The sequence below is a fragment of the Candoia aspera genome, chromosome 1, assembly GCF_035149785.1.
Source record: "Candoia aspera isolate rCanAsp1 chromosome 1, rCanAsp1.hap2, whole genome shotgun sequence".
Classification (NCBI taxonomy): domain Eukaryota; kingdom Metazoa; phylum Chordata; class Lepidosauria; order Squamata; family Boidae; genus Candoia; species Candoia aspera.
In genome coordinates, this window is record NC_086153.1 from 153,013,928 (window position 1) to 153,029,784 (window position 15,857).

The window sequence follows — 15,857 nt, forward strand, 5'->3', positions numbered from 1 at the left end:
CCGGGTGCGCGAGGATTGGCTCCGTAGTGAACAGCGCTTTCAGCTTGTCGAATGCGGTCTGGCACGCGGGAGTCCAATTCAGCACTGTGCCTGGGTTCTTGGCGCGTCGGGTGTCCCCCACCCCTTTGGTTTTGAGGAGGTCCGTTAAGGGGAGGGCTATCTCAGCGAACCCCCGGGTGAATGACCTGTAGAAATTCGCGAATCCCAGGAAGCTCTGTAGTTGCCGTCTGTTGCGGGGCCGCTCCCAGTTTAGCACCGCTTCGACTTTTGCGGGGTCCATTTCGATGCCGTCCCCGGAGATTCGATACCCCAAATAGTCTAGGCGCTCTTTGTGAAACTCGCACTTTGTAGGCTTCGCATAGAGCTGCGCCCTTCTGAGCTTGTCGAGGACTTGCCTGACTAAGGTTACGTGTTCCTCGTGTGTTTTTGTGTAAATAAGGACGTCGTCGATGTAGACCAGGACCCCTTTAAACAGATGTTCATGCAGTACCTCATTGATGAGCTGCATGAACACCCCAGGGGCCCCCGCGAGTCCGAAGGGCAGTACCTTGTACTGGAAAGCGCCTAGGGGGCAGTTAAACGCCGTCTTCCATTCGTCCCCCTCCCTGATTCGGATGCGATAGTACGCCTCGCGAAGGTCCAATTTGGAAAAGACTTTGCCCGTGGACAGGTGGGCGAGCATGTCCTTCACCAGGGGTAAGGGATATTTGTTGGACAGGGAAGCCGCGTTTAGGCCCCGGTAGTCGGTACAGAGCCGTAGGGTCCCGTCTTTCTTCTCCCGGAATAAGACGGGGGCTCCGACCGGTGAGCATGCTGGCTCTATGAATCCCCTGTCTAGGTTTTTATCGATGAACTCCCGGAGGGTTGCCATCTCCTTCGGGGTCATCGAATAGATCTTTGGTCTAGGTAAGGGGACGTCGGGCAGTAGGTCGATCCGGCAATCCGTCTTGCGGTGGGGGGGTAGTTGGTCCGCCTCTGCCTCTCCGAAGACCTCGGAGAAGTCGGCGTATTGTTCTGGTAGGTCTGCTGTGGTAGCGGCGTTGTCTTGTGTGGTCGCCTCCGCTCGTCCTACCGTGGGGTTGCTTTTGCCAGCTGGTACTGGTGCTCGATACTCGCCGTCGCCGAATGTGAAGGTGCGGGTCGCCCAGTTGATCCGCGGGTTGTTTTTCGCGAGCCATGGCATCCCCAGGACTGCAATGGGCCGTCCGATGTGCGTGACTACGAACGATGTGCGCTCGGTGTGAGTGCCCATTTGCAGGGTGACCGGCTCGGTTTGTAGCGTGGCTGGTTTTCCTCCCGCTGTAGAGCCGTCCAGCTGGTGGAATGCCAGCGGCGTGGGGAGGGGGAAGCAGCGGAGGTCGAGTTTGGCGACTAGGTCGGGGTGGATGAGGTTTTTTGAGCACCCCGAGTCCACTAGTGCCGCGGCCGTGGTGGCTCCGTTGCCGGTAGAGAGTTGAATTGCTGCCAATATTACGGAGCTTTTGTCGTTTCGTTGAGGTGGTCCGCGTTGCTGTCCCACCGCCTGCCTCGCCACGCGTCTCAGAGCAGGCGGGGAGCATTTCCCGCCGGCTGGTCGGGGTCGGTATTGTCCTCTTCCCCCCAGTAAGCGTCCCAGCTCTCTTTCGGTGTCGCTGTGGCCACGGTCATTCGGCGGTGAGGCGGCGGCCCCGGGTTGGGTGGTTTGGGGCTAATTTTCGGGGTGGGCTTGGGCGCGCTGGTCGGCGGTCGGTTGGCGAAGCAATCCGCCGTCTTGTGCCCTAATTTGCCACACCTCCCGCAGGGCTCCCGGTTGAACTTCTTTTTTGGGTATATGGGGCCGGCCATCCCCCCGTGTGGTGCGGGTACCTTTTTCCCGGCATCGTTTGTGTCTTCCGTGGTTGTCATGAGGAAGGTGCGGTGCGCGTGTTCGGCTTTCCCCGCGAGGTGGATCCACCCGTGTAACGTTTCTGGGTCGTCGCGGTAGAGGGCCCATTGGAGAACGTCGCGGTTGAGCCCCCTTTTGAAGATTTCCAGCAGGGTGGTCTCGGACCAGTCGCTGACCTTCCCCGCGAGGGCTTTGAACTCCAGGGCGTAGTCAGGGACCGTGCGGGTGCCCTGTTTAAGTCTTTGGAGTGCGCTTTTCGCCCGCACTTTGGCTAGGGGGTCTTCGAAGTAGTCTTTCATCTCTTTGATGAAAGCAGGGAAGGTGGCGAGGGCGGGGGAGCTGGACTCGTACAGTTGGACGTACCAGTCCGCCGCCCTGTCTTGGAGTTTGATCGCCACGGCGGCGATCTTGTCGGCCTCGGAGTCATAGGAGTGTCCGTGCCTCCCCATGAACTCCCTAGCGTTGGTCACAAAAAACGAGAGTTTTGTGGGGGTCCCATCGAAGAAGATGGGGAAGTCCTTTGGGGCCCGGGCGTTTTGTGCGGCCCCGCCTCTCGCTTCTCGGGGTGTGGTGTCGGCCGCCTGTGCCGTCTGCTGGCCCTCCGCTGGCCCGTGTGGGTTCGATGCTTCGCTCGGGGTGTGGGCTTGTGCGGGGACGTCGTTGGGTGGCGCGGGGGGCATAAGCGCCTGGAGCATGGTCCGGAGTTCCGTCAGCTGAGCCCGCATGGCCGCGAGTTCAGCTCGTGCCTCCTCGTCCGCAGCCCGCGCCGCCGCTGGGGCCGGTTCCGTTGGCGCGTCCTCGGGGGTGGGTTGCCGGCGGGGTTCATCGTCCCTCTGCCGCGGGTCCGCTTCCTCCGCCGTCTGATGGGTGTCTCCGTCGTCCTCCTCCGTGTCGAGCGCCGTGGGGCTGTCGCTCCACGCCCGTTGCTGGGGTGCGATGTGGGGCGCGGGGTCCTCCGCTGGTTTCGGAAGTCGTGCTGCTCCCTCCCGCGGTCGGGTTGCCTCCGTCGCCATCTCCCCTTGGGGTTGGAGCTGAGGCTCGGGTCGGGTGGGGTGGGCGTCCATGGCTCCGGGAGTCCGCGGTGCCTCTGGCCTTGGTCGGTCCTCCTCTGTCTCTTGCCGCGCGGCTCGCCCTCCTTGCCCGCGCCGTTCCGGCCTCATCTTGCTGGTCTTCTCGCCGTCTACTCCTCCCGCGGCTCGTTGTCGTCCGGTGGGGCTCGGCGAGGCTGAGTTTATGACTCTCAGCTTTATGTCATGCGCTGCCTCCCCCTGAATAACATTCAGACACTTTCTTGCGAATCAGGCTCTGGTTTATTGCAGGGCAGGTACAGCGTTGGTAGAAAAAAGCTGAGAGTGACAGGAGCGCGCCGGTGCGGGGTTTAAATACCCCGCGCCGGTCAGCGCCCCCTCGCTCACGGTCACGTCACCCCCCTTTGTCCCATGCGTTGCCCTGCCGGTGGGTGAGGGTTTCCGGGATCGCCCATCATCAGGTTTCCATTCTTCTGCTGATTGCTTTCAGCTGGGCGATCCCCGTTGTATTGCCGCTGATGGTTTGGGTGGCTCCGTGATTCATTTGGCTATTGTTTGTTGGCCGTTAGTCGTTGTAGGTTGATGGCTACTTAACTTGTACCCCTTCACCTATTTCCTTGTCATTGTCATGAGTGCCATTGCGCTGATGACTTTAGCTCAAAGGCACTCATGACAATGTCTGGGTAAATGTCTTCAAATTAATGATGTGAATGTTATTTTGAATTATATTCCAAAATTGTGGAATCTGACCATTTTTAAGGAGTACTGGTTATATCAGGCATGGGGACAACAGGATTATATTGAGAGATTGGGAAAATATTATTACCCTGGATACCAAAGAAGAAATGTGTAATTTATCCATTTTTGAAAAGACAATTTTTCCTTAATCAAAAAATGACACAATAGGTTTCCTTTTGAAAGAGATTTCATGATATTTTACAAGCAAATTCTATGCACGATTTGATATATTGGTTTTATATGATTAAAGGCATTTATGATATAAAGTGATTTATTTTGAGTTAGTATATTAATTTGGGGAAGAGGGTTCTATTTGTTTTCTTTTTGTTATGGTTTTACAATTTTATAATTAAGTGGTTGGATATTACTGTTTTTCTTTAAATTTCTTTTGTATATTCCTTTTCCTGTACTTCTCTCTTATAAATTGGAATGGTTTTTTTAAAAAAAATATGAATAAATAGCAATAAATCCATGTAAAATGACACAGTAAACAAATAATAAAAGCAAAACACAATCCAATTATTGAAAATACTTTTATTCCCAAATGAAAATCATACCTATATCATACCTAATCATAATAATGAAGAATATAGTATTTCTAGAATATTGTGGTATATTTGGTGGGAGAGTTTTTAGAAGGAAGGAGGGGTTAAAATTAATAAGCATGTAAAGAATTTTTTAGTACTTTATTTTGTAAGCTGTAGTGCAGTTCTGCAAGACATTTTAATATATCCATAATACAGAAAGAAGAGAGGAGATAAATTTGAGAGAACAACATGCCCAAGACCATTCAGACACTGAAGTGGACTCAACCAGATACAGTAAAAGCTTTAGTTGAAAGCTCATTCTTCTAAGCTCAGTTCTACACTAGCAACAGATAGACACATGAACAATACATTGAGAATCAGGTGTGAGTCCTCTCTCTACATTAAAGCTAATGATGAGGAAATTATCTAATATTTTAGATGCCAAATATGAAAAAAAATACCTGGCTCACATTATTTTGAGTAAATGGAGTTACAGAAGAAGAATGAAACTATCAAACATGCTACATCAAATGGTCTATATACTTAAGAGTGTTTGTCAGAGCAATTGAATACTGAATTTTAATAGTTAACTTGAAGTATGAGAGCTCTTACTGCGCATCAGATAAGCTGATTATTGGTCATCCAAATACTCCTGCTTTTGACGTGAATGCTTTGACTTTACTTGAGTCATTTTGGTGTCCACAAGTTTTCATGTAAAATCCTGTGGCCATTTTCTGTGGGATGTGGGCTGCTCCTAGATATCAGTGGGTTCCACATACCTCTTCTCAGTCTTTCTTGCCTTTACACTGTCAGTTATACGGCTCAAGAATTAAAAGGATTCTATGTGACATCAGCTGTTGCTGAGAATCTGGTATGTGACATCAGAACAATTGTGACATCAGAACAGAACCTCTTCAACAGATAATACTGTAATCGTAAAGGGCATGCAAGAGAAAAAGGATGCCTCTCTTATTAAATAAATGTTTTTAAACTCCTTTATTACAGCTCATTTCAGTATTTAGAAAAAAGATTTCGATGATCTTTTTTGTCTTGTTGTTTGGCTGAACTTCGCTGATCTCAAATAAAGCTAAGCAGGGTGAAATCAGATTAGAACTTGGATGGGAGACCACTAAGAAATCCCAGAGCCATAGACTAGACTGAAAAGTAAAAAAAAAAAATCCTGGAAAAAGCAAACCGTTTTTGTATGGTTGCCAAGAAAACTACTCCATGGACTTGTTTATGTAGTTGCCAAGAATGAAATTCCCAAGGGTAATCTGTGTGTGTATGTGTGTAAGAGAATTTAGCAAAAGACTCAGACTGTGTATTTTCCAAGTATTATTCAAACTCTGTTAACAGTTTCCAGGAATATCACTGTGAAAATGCTTCCTGTTCCAACTCTGAGCATGTAATGCACCATGGAACACTAAACAAATCTCTCTCTTCAGGTGGTTCTGCCTTCTCTGGCATGTTTGAGGATAGCTGCTTATGAAGAAGGAGGAAAGTTTATTGGGCATCGGATATTGCCGGTATCAGCAATTCGACCAGGTAAAGATCTGAGTGGTGGTGGTTATTATTACTGCGGTAAGAATCCTTGAAAGAAGGAATGAGACAAACAGAAGTCAGGTAATACGTTTCCTGCATGCGTAAGTGGACAACTATCAGGTATGACAGGACTTGCCAGATAATGACATTCTGAGACCCGGGTCAGCCGAATCAGCCTCTCCTTCTACCCGACTCTCCAGCCAAGGCTGCTGCTGCTCCTTCTTGTGGAGGGTGTTTGCAGGAGAAATGGCCCTAAACCTTGATCCCAAAACTGGCCTTGGCAGTTTAGGAAAGGGCATCTCAAGCTCTGTTTCAGCTTGGCTTATCTCTGAGGTGAGGTGAGGTGAGACAACCCCCAATGTTGTCAGTCCTTCCTCTAATTCCATGGCTTCTATGAACAAATGAATAGAACAAATAAAACTCCTTATGGAGTTGAGCAGAGAAGCTGCTGATCTGTTGCCATCTTAGCTCCACCTTCTTCATGGCTTCTCCCTTCTCTGAGAGGGCTTCCAGACAGGTTTTTATTCTGTAGTTACAGGGCCTGAAACACAAAACAATATTACCTTCTATTTATAATCCTCCAGTAGCAAATTATAAGCCTTATTCTTTCTATCTTACCCTTTGGGTTTCCTGACAAACCTAGCCTTTTCCAGAGCTGTATATTGCCACTTAAGCATCAGAGCAGGTCTCCCCACTGTCTTTGGACTAGGAGACACATTTGACTTGTGAGAACACATTACGGGTGGTGACACAAAATCGCTGCTGGGTAGTTTTGCATTGTTCTGGTTTTCCAGGCTTCTATTTTCAAAATATAAAAATTCAAGTGAAAGGAGATATCTGTGGTCACCTTCACCTTCACCTGAGTCAACTGAGTCACTGGGGATTTCAAGCACACAGAGATATTGTGGCAGATGGGCCTTTGTTCTTTATACCTTACTTTCATGGACTTGAATGTTAACCATCTTACTCATGTTAAGCATTTCTAGTATTTCATGATGTGTGCTTTATTACCTACAGCACTGCATTGGTTAATTTGTAAGGGAGATGGAGGGCCAGAAAGACTAGCTGTCCCACTGTCTTTTTCCCCCCTCTAGGTTATCACTATATTTGCCTGAGGAATGAAAGGAATCAGCCCTTGATGTTGCCAGCCATATTTGTATACATAGAGGTTAAAGATTATGTACCTGATACTTATGCAGGTAACTGTCAAATCTATAAGGATAAAATAGAAATTTAACTTATAATTATTTTGTTTGCATCATATTGTCAGCATGCAGAATAACTACTGTTAACTAAACCTTCGCATTAAGAACCTGAGACAGTGAGTAGTGCTACTCACTACTCAGTCACTGAGGGTTCTGAACCATGTTCCTTGATTTCAGAAAGCGCTCAGTCACTGAGGGTTCTGAACCATGTTCCTTGATTTCATGTTGCTGTTCTTTCCTTGTAAACTACAGTTTTATTGCTCCTTCCCATCTCCTTCCCATCCCTGCTTTTTATGTCATACTTGGAATTTAAGTCTTCTCCTTCTCCCTCTCCTTCTCCTTCAGTCTTCTTCTTCACCCTCACCTGTTGCATTGGGCTCCTATATTCTTTAAACTGGCTCTGAAGATTAATAAACATTTTTTTTATTCATGTCAGAAGCATCACAATTAAAATAAGGCATACTGTAAAACAGAATTTAAAATATAACATATAAGAGTTAAAATATATAAAAGTTAAACAGATCTTGCCCAGAAACTGGCAACTTTAATTGTGTTCTGTCGTGCTGTCATGAGGTCCTCAAATATGCATTGATCAGGGCACAGAGGACAAGTGTACATATGTATTGCTGTCTGCATGTCTCTACAGTCACAAAGGGTAGAGGCCACCGGATAGCCCCATATGTTTAATAGACATAAAAATAACCCTCACATTGAGAAGATGATGGATCCATTTTTATAAAATGTCTGTACTATTCTATAGAAAGCAACCTTGGGCTCTAAATCCCTATCTCATTTGCAGATGTTATTGAGGCATTATCCAATCCAATCAGATATGTAAACCTGATGGAGCAGAGAGCAAAACAACTGGCAGCACTGACTTTAGAGGACGAAGAAGAAATAAAGAAGGAGGTAAGAACTGGAGTCTGATAAAAATAACAGAGGGGTCAACTGAGCATACTGCGTGATGCTGTAAGAGTATCTACACAAGTCACTTTTAATATTTTCTTCAAGTTATATGCCCTACTTTGAGAGTTGCTCCTTTACAGAGAGGTTGGGATAATCAAAAGACATACTGGAAATTATGTACTCAGTCATGTGGCTGTTTTTGTTCTACAGGACAGTTCTATTAGCTCAAAGGGCTGATACTTTAATTTACACATACATGTATACACTGCCCAGTAATGTTAGTGAATACACTGACATTTGAAACCTTTGCTTGCTTGCTTGCTTGCTTGCTTGCTTGCTTGCTTGCTTGCATAGGGACGTGGAGTGTATCACTGAGAAGTCTCAAGTCCTGGGTCAAGGTTTATTTATTTAAATAATTTACAGGACCGCCCATCTCACAATAGTGCATTGCCTCAGTGGTCAGACCCTCCAGGGGCTTTCTTTCCATGATCTTACTGGACGGGCAGATGCACCTTGGAGAAGGCAGTCACAGACGTATCCAGACCCTGAGCCATGTAAGGCTTTAAAAAAGATATGAGTACCTTGAATTGCACCCAAAAACTAACTGGCAGCCACTGCAGTTTCCATAGTTGTGAGATTACATGGGTGAACCTCGATGTACCTATAACTACCCAGGTTGCTCAGGTTACACCACCTGAAGCTTCCAGAAATTTCTCCAAGAGCAGCCCAATATATATAGCGTAGCCATGTGGTAAAAAGGGGCACAAGGGACTGCAGTGAAAGCCTCCTGATCTAGAAGAGGCACACAAAATACAATTACGCAAGAGCCCTCCTGGGCGTGGCCTCCACCAGTTGTTCAGTCAGGAGCTATGAATCCAGGAAGACCAACACGTTGTGGGCCAGCTCCGTACAGGAGAGTATTACCCTGTCCAAAGTCAAACATCGACTATCTCTGGTCTCAGTTGGTTTCCAAATTCACAGTCACTCTTGATATGAGTCAGCCTATTTCTCCCCATCCAGGTCCATCTTCCAAAAATGTCACTTAAAAACAAAATACTATAGCAACAAAAACCGAAACTTTGAAAAGTTTTAGCGATCGCGTTCTGCCTTGCAGGAAAAATCTAACGCCATCATGTTTTGTAATGTGGATCCATTCAATGTAATTGGCTAATATAAGAAACAGAATGGATATATTTTTCTTGCTGGAATCGTAAACTCAGCATAAGAGAGTTGATGCTCACAAGTTAATGCCTTCCTTCAGAAGGTTACATTGCCAATGTAAAATGTACATTTTCTCCACGTTTCTGTCAACAATATGTATTTTATTTCTGTAAACAATATGCATTTTGATTTGCATATATGAGCCAGCTTTTACTATATACATTCAAATTTTTATATTTTTTTTTAAAAAGCTTAGACAAGGGATAGCACATTTTGTTTTATTTTCATGACTTGAAAGAAGTACCTTTCTTAATAAGTCTTGATCATTTTAACTATAAATATTATTAATAATATTAAGGGCAGTGGTTTTCTACAAGAAAGTATTATTTTCTCCTTGAGACCCATAAATCTCTTTAAACAAACTGCCTCTAACAGAGACATCCACCAGAGGGGTGGGGGGAGGGCAAGGGGGCAAACAATGGAAGCAGTATCATGCCATTATGCCACAAGGTCCATCTCTTTTGTACATGTGTCCTGACATCACACACGCATACTAAAGGAGCGTACAGTGTGGCACTACTTTTCTCATTTTGTTGAAAGTATTAGATCCCGCAGATAGCTCTTTAATTTTAACTCTGAGCTTGTGGGGGTATGATCAAAGCTTCCCTTATCTTGGACAGCCAAGTCGTACTTAGACGTCAGTCAAACAGAATCTGCATATCTGGAAAAGGGATATAAATCCAGATGTATACTGTATAAACCTTTCAAGTAACTCAGCCAATCAGCCTTTCTCACCCCAGGCCCCCTACTTATAATGTCTGCCTACTTGTAATGAATATTTTCTCAGCCCTGTTCATGCAGATTTCTTCCTCCAGTTTGTATCACTGAACATTTGTTTTCTAGATGCAACAGCTTCCAGAAATAAAAAATTACAAATGAAGAATAGGATAAAGCCCTACCCAATCGTTTTATTCATCTTGATCACCCATGCTTGAGTTAGCATGATATATTTATTTATAATTCTACAAGTCTGAACACCTGCATACTAAGATTCCCCACCCCCAAGGAAATCTCCCTCATCTCTCATTGTTTTATGTGCACTAACTGGACTGTAATAAATCTACTGCATTGCTCCAGATGCAGTTATCTTTCAGTGCCAGGTGAGGGATCCCTCTACAAATAATTGCTCTGACTGTAATTCAGCATTACATCAATACTTCTATAAGCAGCTTCTTCTCCAGCTCTTAAGACACTGTATTTTTGTTTCAGCAAAAAATATCTATGTAATGAAGAGCCACATGAATGCCTGTCTCTCTCTCTGAGCTAGCTGGTTTAACTTGAAAGCTGCCAAGCTTTTATTTATTATACTCTCACTTATTTCTTGTCCTACCTTTTCATTCACTAGATTCCAGCAAAACAAAAGTCAGTATAGAATTATTTATTAGCTACCTTGTAAGTGAATTTTTAGGGAGGAAATGTAAACAAATAACCCCTGCATTTGAGAGACAGGATGCATTGTAAGATTTAAACAGTCAGAGCCAATTTATACTCAGCATCCTCTGAAGAACTCAATTGGGGTAGGGAGAAAAATCTCTGGGTACCATGTAATGCTCAGTCGTGCAAAAACAGAGACAGATTTCAGTTTCACTTAACTTACCCCACCCTGTAGTTCAACCTATAAATTCTTATGAAAAAAGTGAAGGATTTGGGAAAAAGCATTGTCTCCTTCCTCCTCCCATCAATTTATTACCAGTGAAGAATGCTAATGAAAACCTCCAGAGAAACTAATCCAACAAGGTACCATGGCAACAGGTCCTCCTTATATAAATTTTCATACCTCAAGGAGGCGAACTGCTTAGCAGTGCTCTGTAACTATGGATCTTCTTCCCCGTTCCATTTGTGTAGTAGGAATCTTTAGTCTCCTCCAATAAAGATGACCTCGAGCAAGGGGGAGAGGATTAGTGCATAGTAAAAAGGAATGAGCTCTAAACATGGGCATTGAGAGCTGGCAAGGAAGTACAGGTTGTGGGGAATGCTTAAACAGGTTGAACGGTACAGACATAGTCATCCAAGCATGCGGCAAGGATGGAGGTACTGTTTACGTAAGCTTATCTGTTGCATATAATTATGGGCAAGCAGTCCTGGGGGCAATTGCTGTGCCTCAGCGGTGAATTAGTAATCAGACTAATTTTGGGGCACAATCCTGAAAGGAAGGCGAATGAATAAAAGAAATCATCCTCTGTCATATGGTGTTCAGTGGTAACTAGTGCATTTTGCTGATGTCCTTGTATTTGCATAGTTATTACCTTATAACAGTAGCATACAGAGCTCTATAGGCAGAAATTGGATGATCTTGACTTGCTGGGTGGCATATCCCTAGGGTTTATTATTATTATTGTTGTTATTGTTGTTATCATTTTATTTCAGGGATAATAAATTGGGATGAAAAGCAATTAAAGAAACTGACCTTAAAATGTGTGTTACTGTTGTTTCCCATTGGCAGGGTTAATTAACAATGTGATTCTTTATAGCTAAAATTAGTGGTTTATTTTACCAACATGGTCTATAGCTTCTACAGCTTTCCAGGTGGGTCTCTGTTTATTTAGGTATATAAAAATTTTAAAACTGGACTGTTCCTATGTAAAACCTAAAATACTAATGCAATATATTATTTGCTAAAATGATAGTTTTCTGTTATTTCACTTTTTTTTTTAATTTTCCCCCCAAAATTTACCCTCTAAGTAATCAGAAGATTTGAAATATAGTAATGGCAGCTAGATTAATTTTATTTTACAACGCTTTTTGAAGGTGAAATGAGAAGCTCTGTGCCTAATACCATGCAATTTCCTTAACAAGATACAATTTGAATAAATCCTAATACAGGAATACCAACCAGTGTGTGTTATGGGTGGAATCCGTACATATTGGAAGTAAAAGCCTCATGCAAGTTCTATAATCACAAATCTTTTTTCATATTTTATGGGAAATATTTTGAATTGTTAGGCGGAACAAGATGTACCTTCAGAAGCTCACAGTGAACCTAAACCTACACCAGCAGAAAATGGAGTAAATTGCACTACTTCTCTCACCCCTAAACCATCTACTCAGGTTGTTCCAAGCCAACCAACACTGGGTAAGAACTGTGCTATAGTGCATGATATCTGTAGTATTCTTCTATTGAAAAAAAATAGCTAAATTTCTCCTGGCGAAAAATAAAATAAAAATTACATCACCTCTGATGAATATTATCTATATTTGTGACTGCTTGGAAAACAATGCTTGCAACAAAATCTCTCGTGTTATCTTCTGATGTGCAAAAAATATAGCGTGACAAAGCCATTGTGAGTAAATGCATGCTTATATAGACACAGTAGTTTGTGTTCGGTTGTCTGTAGCAGGCTTCCCCAGGAGGAAGAGTGGTGTAGCAATCAAATAATAAATAAATGTAGGCTAGATAACTATATTGGTTCTGATAATGGCTATCCTGGTTCATCTCTCAGACAGGAAGCTCATGAAGTGACCATGAGCAAGTGGGATGCTGTGTAGATAAAGTCTGTCTCCTATATACACACCTTGAAGAAGTATAGAATTTAGATGAAGGATCAGGTGAATTGGGAGAGGGAATGCTAACTATATTCCATAGCACAGTTTGGCTCTCATCCTGTTTTGACCAGTTTCAGTACTTTATCAATAATATGATCAGAGCTTATAGGCTTCAAGCAACCATATGCTAGGAGATTTCGGTCTTGTTGTTGTTATTGAAGCTATCTGGTAAAAGTCTGGTTCTAGGATAGTTGGAGCCAGTGTGACAAGAAGAACAAAACATCTGAGGGCATTGATGTTCTGGTCCTGCTAAAGAACTCAGCTCCAGAATGTGGCCCTCCAGCCTTTCAGTTTTCAAGGAAAAATAGTCAGGACCAAGCATGGATAGAACAGCCAAGTTTCATTCTTTGGAATCTGCATGTTTATCAGATTATGAAGGAAATAAGGGACAATCCTATGCAGGACTGAGACATGTTAATCCACAGAATATGCATTAGACTTGTTTTAATGCTTGAAAAATCTCTAAATAGTCAATTTCTTTAAAATCACTTTTCTTTTACCATATCTTGTCTCTTGACTTGCCCCCCTCGTTGGAATGTGCTCCCTCCTTCCTGAGAACCAGCTGCGTTACTGTAGTCCATCACTTCACCTCCCCCTTCATAGACACATTCCATCACATCAGATGGCCTACCCCATCAGTTTTATATAGGTATTAAATAAAACAGGGGAGAAAGATAACCCCTACAGTGCCCCAACAATGGGCTAGTCTGTTCCTCCATCATGATCACCAACTGGGACCATCCACTTTGGAAGTGGAATCACTATAACTCATTGCCTTCAACCCCCAGTCCTTGCAGGCAATTCAGAAGGATACCATGGTTAATCGTAGGGAATGCTACCAAGATGTCTAGTAGGCCACACTCCCTCCATCCATACTCCAGCAAAGGTCATCCACCAGGACAACTAATGCTGACTCAGTCCCATGCCCTGGTCTGAATTGTAACTGGAAGAAGTCCAGATAATTCATTTCCTCTAGATCCTCTGTAGCTGAAGCCTTACTATCTTCTGCAAAATCTGTCAGAGAAAATGAGGATTGCAGAATGGATGGAAGTTGTCCATACCGCTGGATCAGGTATGACCTCTTCATGAGAAGGTTTCACCATTGCCTCCTTCAAGTCTGAAGGCACCACTCCCTCCTTCAAAAAAATGTATACTAAAAAGTTTTGTATCTATTTCCTTGGACCCCACAAGCTCAAAAAAAATCCCAGATCATCTTGCAGTGGATTACCCTACTAAATTCTGAGCAAGTGGCATCCAATTCAGAGTGAATGTTAGCAATTTTATTTGCAAAGATTTCACAAAGTATCACATTGGCCTGCAGGAGCATCTTCTCCCCTGCTTTTATTCCAAAGGAGTATGGGAAACTTTGAAGAACAGTGTCTGAGAGAGAGCAAGGGAAGCAAAAACACCCCTTGCTGTCCTTAGATTTCCATCTCTTCTGAAAATTGAAGTCCATTAATCTGGAGGGCACCTGAGCAGGGGAAGTCTGCTGTAACCCAGTCTTAAGAACAGGATGGAAAGGATGGGACATGTGTCCTGTTTATGTTCTTGAGAGTACAGGTTAACCATGGCCAGATCCTTTCCTCCAGTTGAGTATCATCTGCACTGGGTCCCAATGGATGCCTTTATCCTTCAAACAAGAAGCATCAATCTGAGGTCACAAAGGCCATCTCCTGTGACATGGGCAGCATCAGTGTGAAATCACAATGGCTAGCTAACCTCTCCTTCTGGCAGTCACTGAAACAGAGACAGCAGTGGCAGAAAGAGGCAACATGTCTTTTCCCACTTACATTCATGGGGCAGAGACAAGCAGGAGGATTGGTACATAATTTATTCCTTATTGAGATAAACAGCAGCAGTGTTTGGCCACAGCAGTCACCTGTGAGTATGTATCTCCCTGAACTGGGCAGCAGCAGGGTCACAGAGAACCCCAGACAGACACCCAACCTTTTATTCAATAAGTAACTCTAAGTGGCTTGGTCCCAAAAAAGATTGGGATAATGGAGGCATGCAGGTGAATGCTCTTACTATCCCAGGGATAACAGAGCTAATAGTTTCCTCATCCTGCCAGGGCCGAGTGTAGTTGGAGAAAGAATGTGGCATGCATGCTGGCACTGAAGCAAAGCCCTGTACAACATTAAATATATGCTTACACATTGAGAAAAGGAGCTAATATCTAATAATGAAGAGGCAACTTTCTACCATCTGCTGTGAGGATGTATTTATTTGTTTAAAATATGTTTAGCCTACTTTTCTCCTAGGAAGCTTTCAAAGCAGCTAATATAAATGAAAAACAAGAATCTCTTTATTTAAAGCCACAAAAAAAATGCATACATTAAAGCCACAGTCAGTCAAAAGGGTGGGAGCCAAAGAGTAGATCATCAAAATAAAAACGGGTTTTCATCTTACGCCTGAAGACTCTGAGAGTTTGGACTAGACAAGCTTCAGCCAAGAAGCAACTCTATGAATTTGGAGTGGCCAATGAAAGAACTGCTTCTGTGTAGATGCTAGCCTGGATTCAAAGGGGGCAGAAGCTAGGAAGCTGTTCTGTTATTACAGGCTGGGCAGATTGATTTGAGAGTAGGTCGTTATTGGGGTAGCTTGATCCGCAGCTAGGAACAAGTTATTTGCCAGTATAGCACGAACAAGGATGGTGTTACATGCTTTGGTTCTTTCGGAGCCAGTGAGAAGAATGCCTCTCTATAAGATCTTGTGTTCATCATTTCAGACCAGTTGAAAGTATTGATGTTATTTACATCTAGGTTCTGTGAAGGTTCCAGCCAAAACGGAAGATCTGATTCAGAGTGTCTTGACAGGTAAGAAATAGGATGGTGCTGTACATCAGTATCTCTTAGAAGAATTAATGCAGTGTTTCGGGAGAAAGTATACCACGCACAAATAGCTATTTTTAATCTGTTTATTATTCACAATGCCTCCCTAGTGATATTTAACCATGCTACGAAAAGAACAATTATATATTTAAGAGATTTTAACATTAGTAAGGCCAAATTATGATATGTATCAGTTTCAGCCTGACAGGATGAATAACTGGGATCCAAGTAATGACTGAGATTTGTTCTGAGACCAAGCGTAAGGATCCAGGATGCATTTGCATTTGCTTGAATTTGATAAACCAGCATATAAACAGCAGTGCAGATAATAGATTAAACAGAGTTCCCTACAAGCATCAGAACATTCTAAGTGTCATGATTAAATAACTCTTGAATTTGCTGTATAAATTCAGGTTAGAGACAAAGCTGTATTCCAAACAAAAGATGGAGGT

At 43.7% G+C, this 15,857-nt stretch overlaps 1 protein-coding gene across 1 annotated transcript in view; it reads left to right on the top strand.

Moving 5' to 3' along the window:
• Window positions 1–15,857, top strand: part of PLCB1 (phospholipase C beta 1) — a 496,305-nt gene that overhangs the window by 404,442 nt on the left and 76,006 nt on the right. Inside the window, exons 21-25 of the mRNA XM_063316122.1 lie at window positions 5,603–5,702; window positions 6,794–6,898; window positions 7,704–7,813; window positions 11,975–12,104; window positions 15,337–15,390. Of these exons, the coding sequence (XP_063172192.1) occupies window positions 5,603–5,702; window positions 6,794–6,898; window positions 7,704–7,813; window positions 11,975–12,104; window positions 15,337–15,390 (499 nt within the window). The remainder of the gene's footprint in view (window positions 1–5,602; window positions 5,703–6,793; window positions 6,899–7,703; window positions 7,814–11,974; window positions 12,105–15,336; window positions 15,391–15,857) is intronic.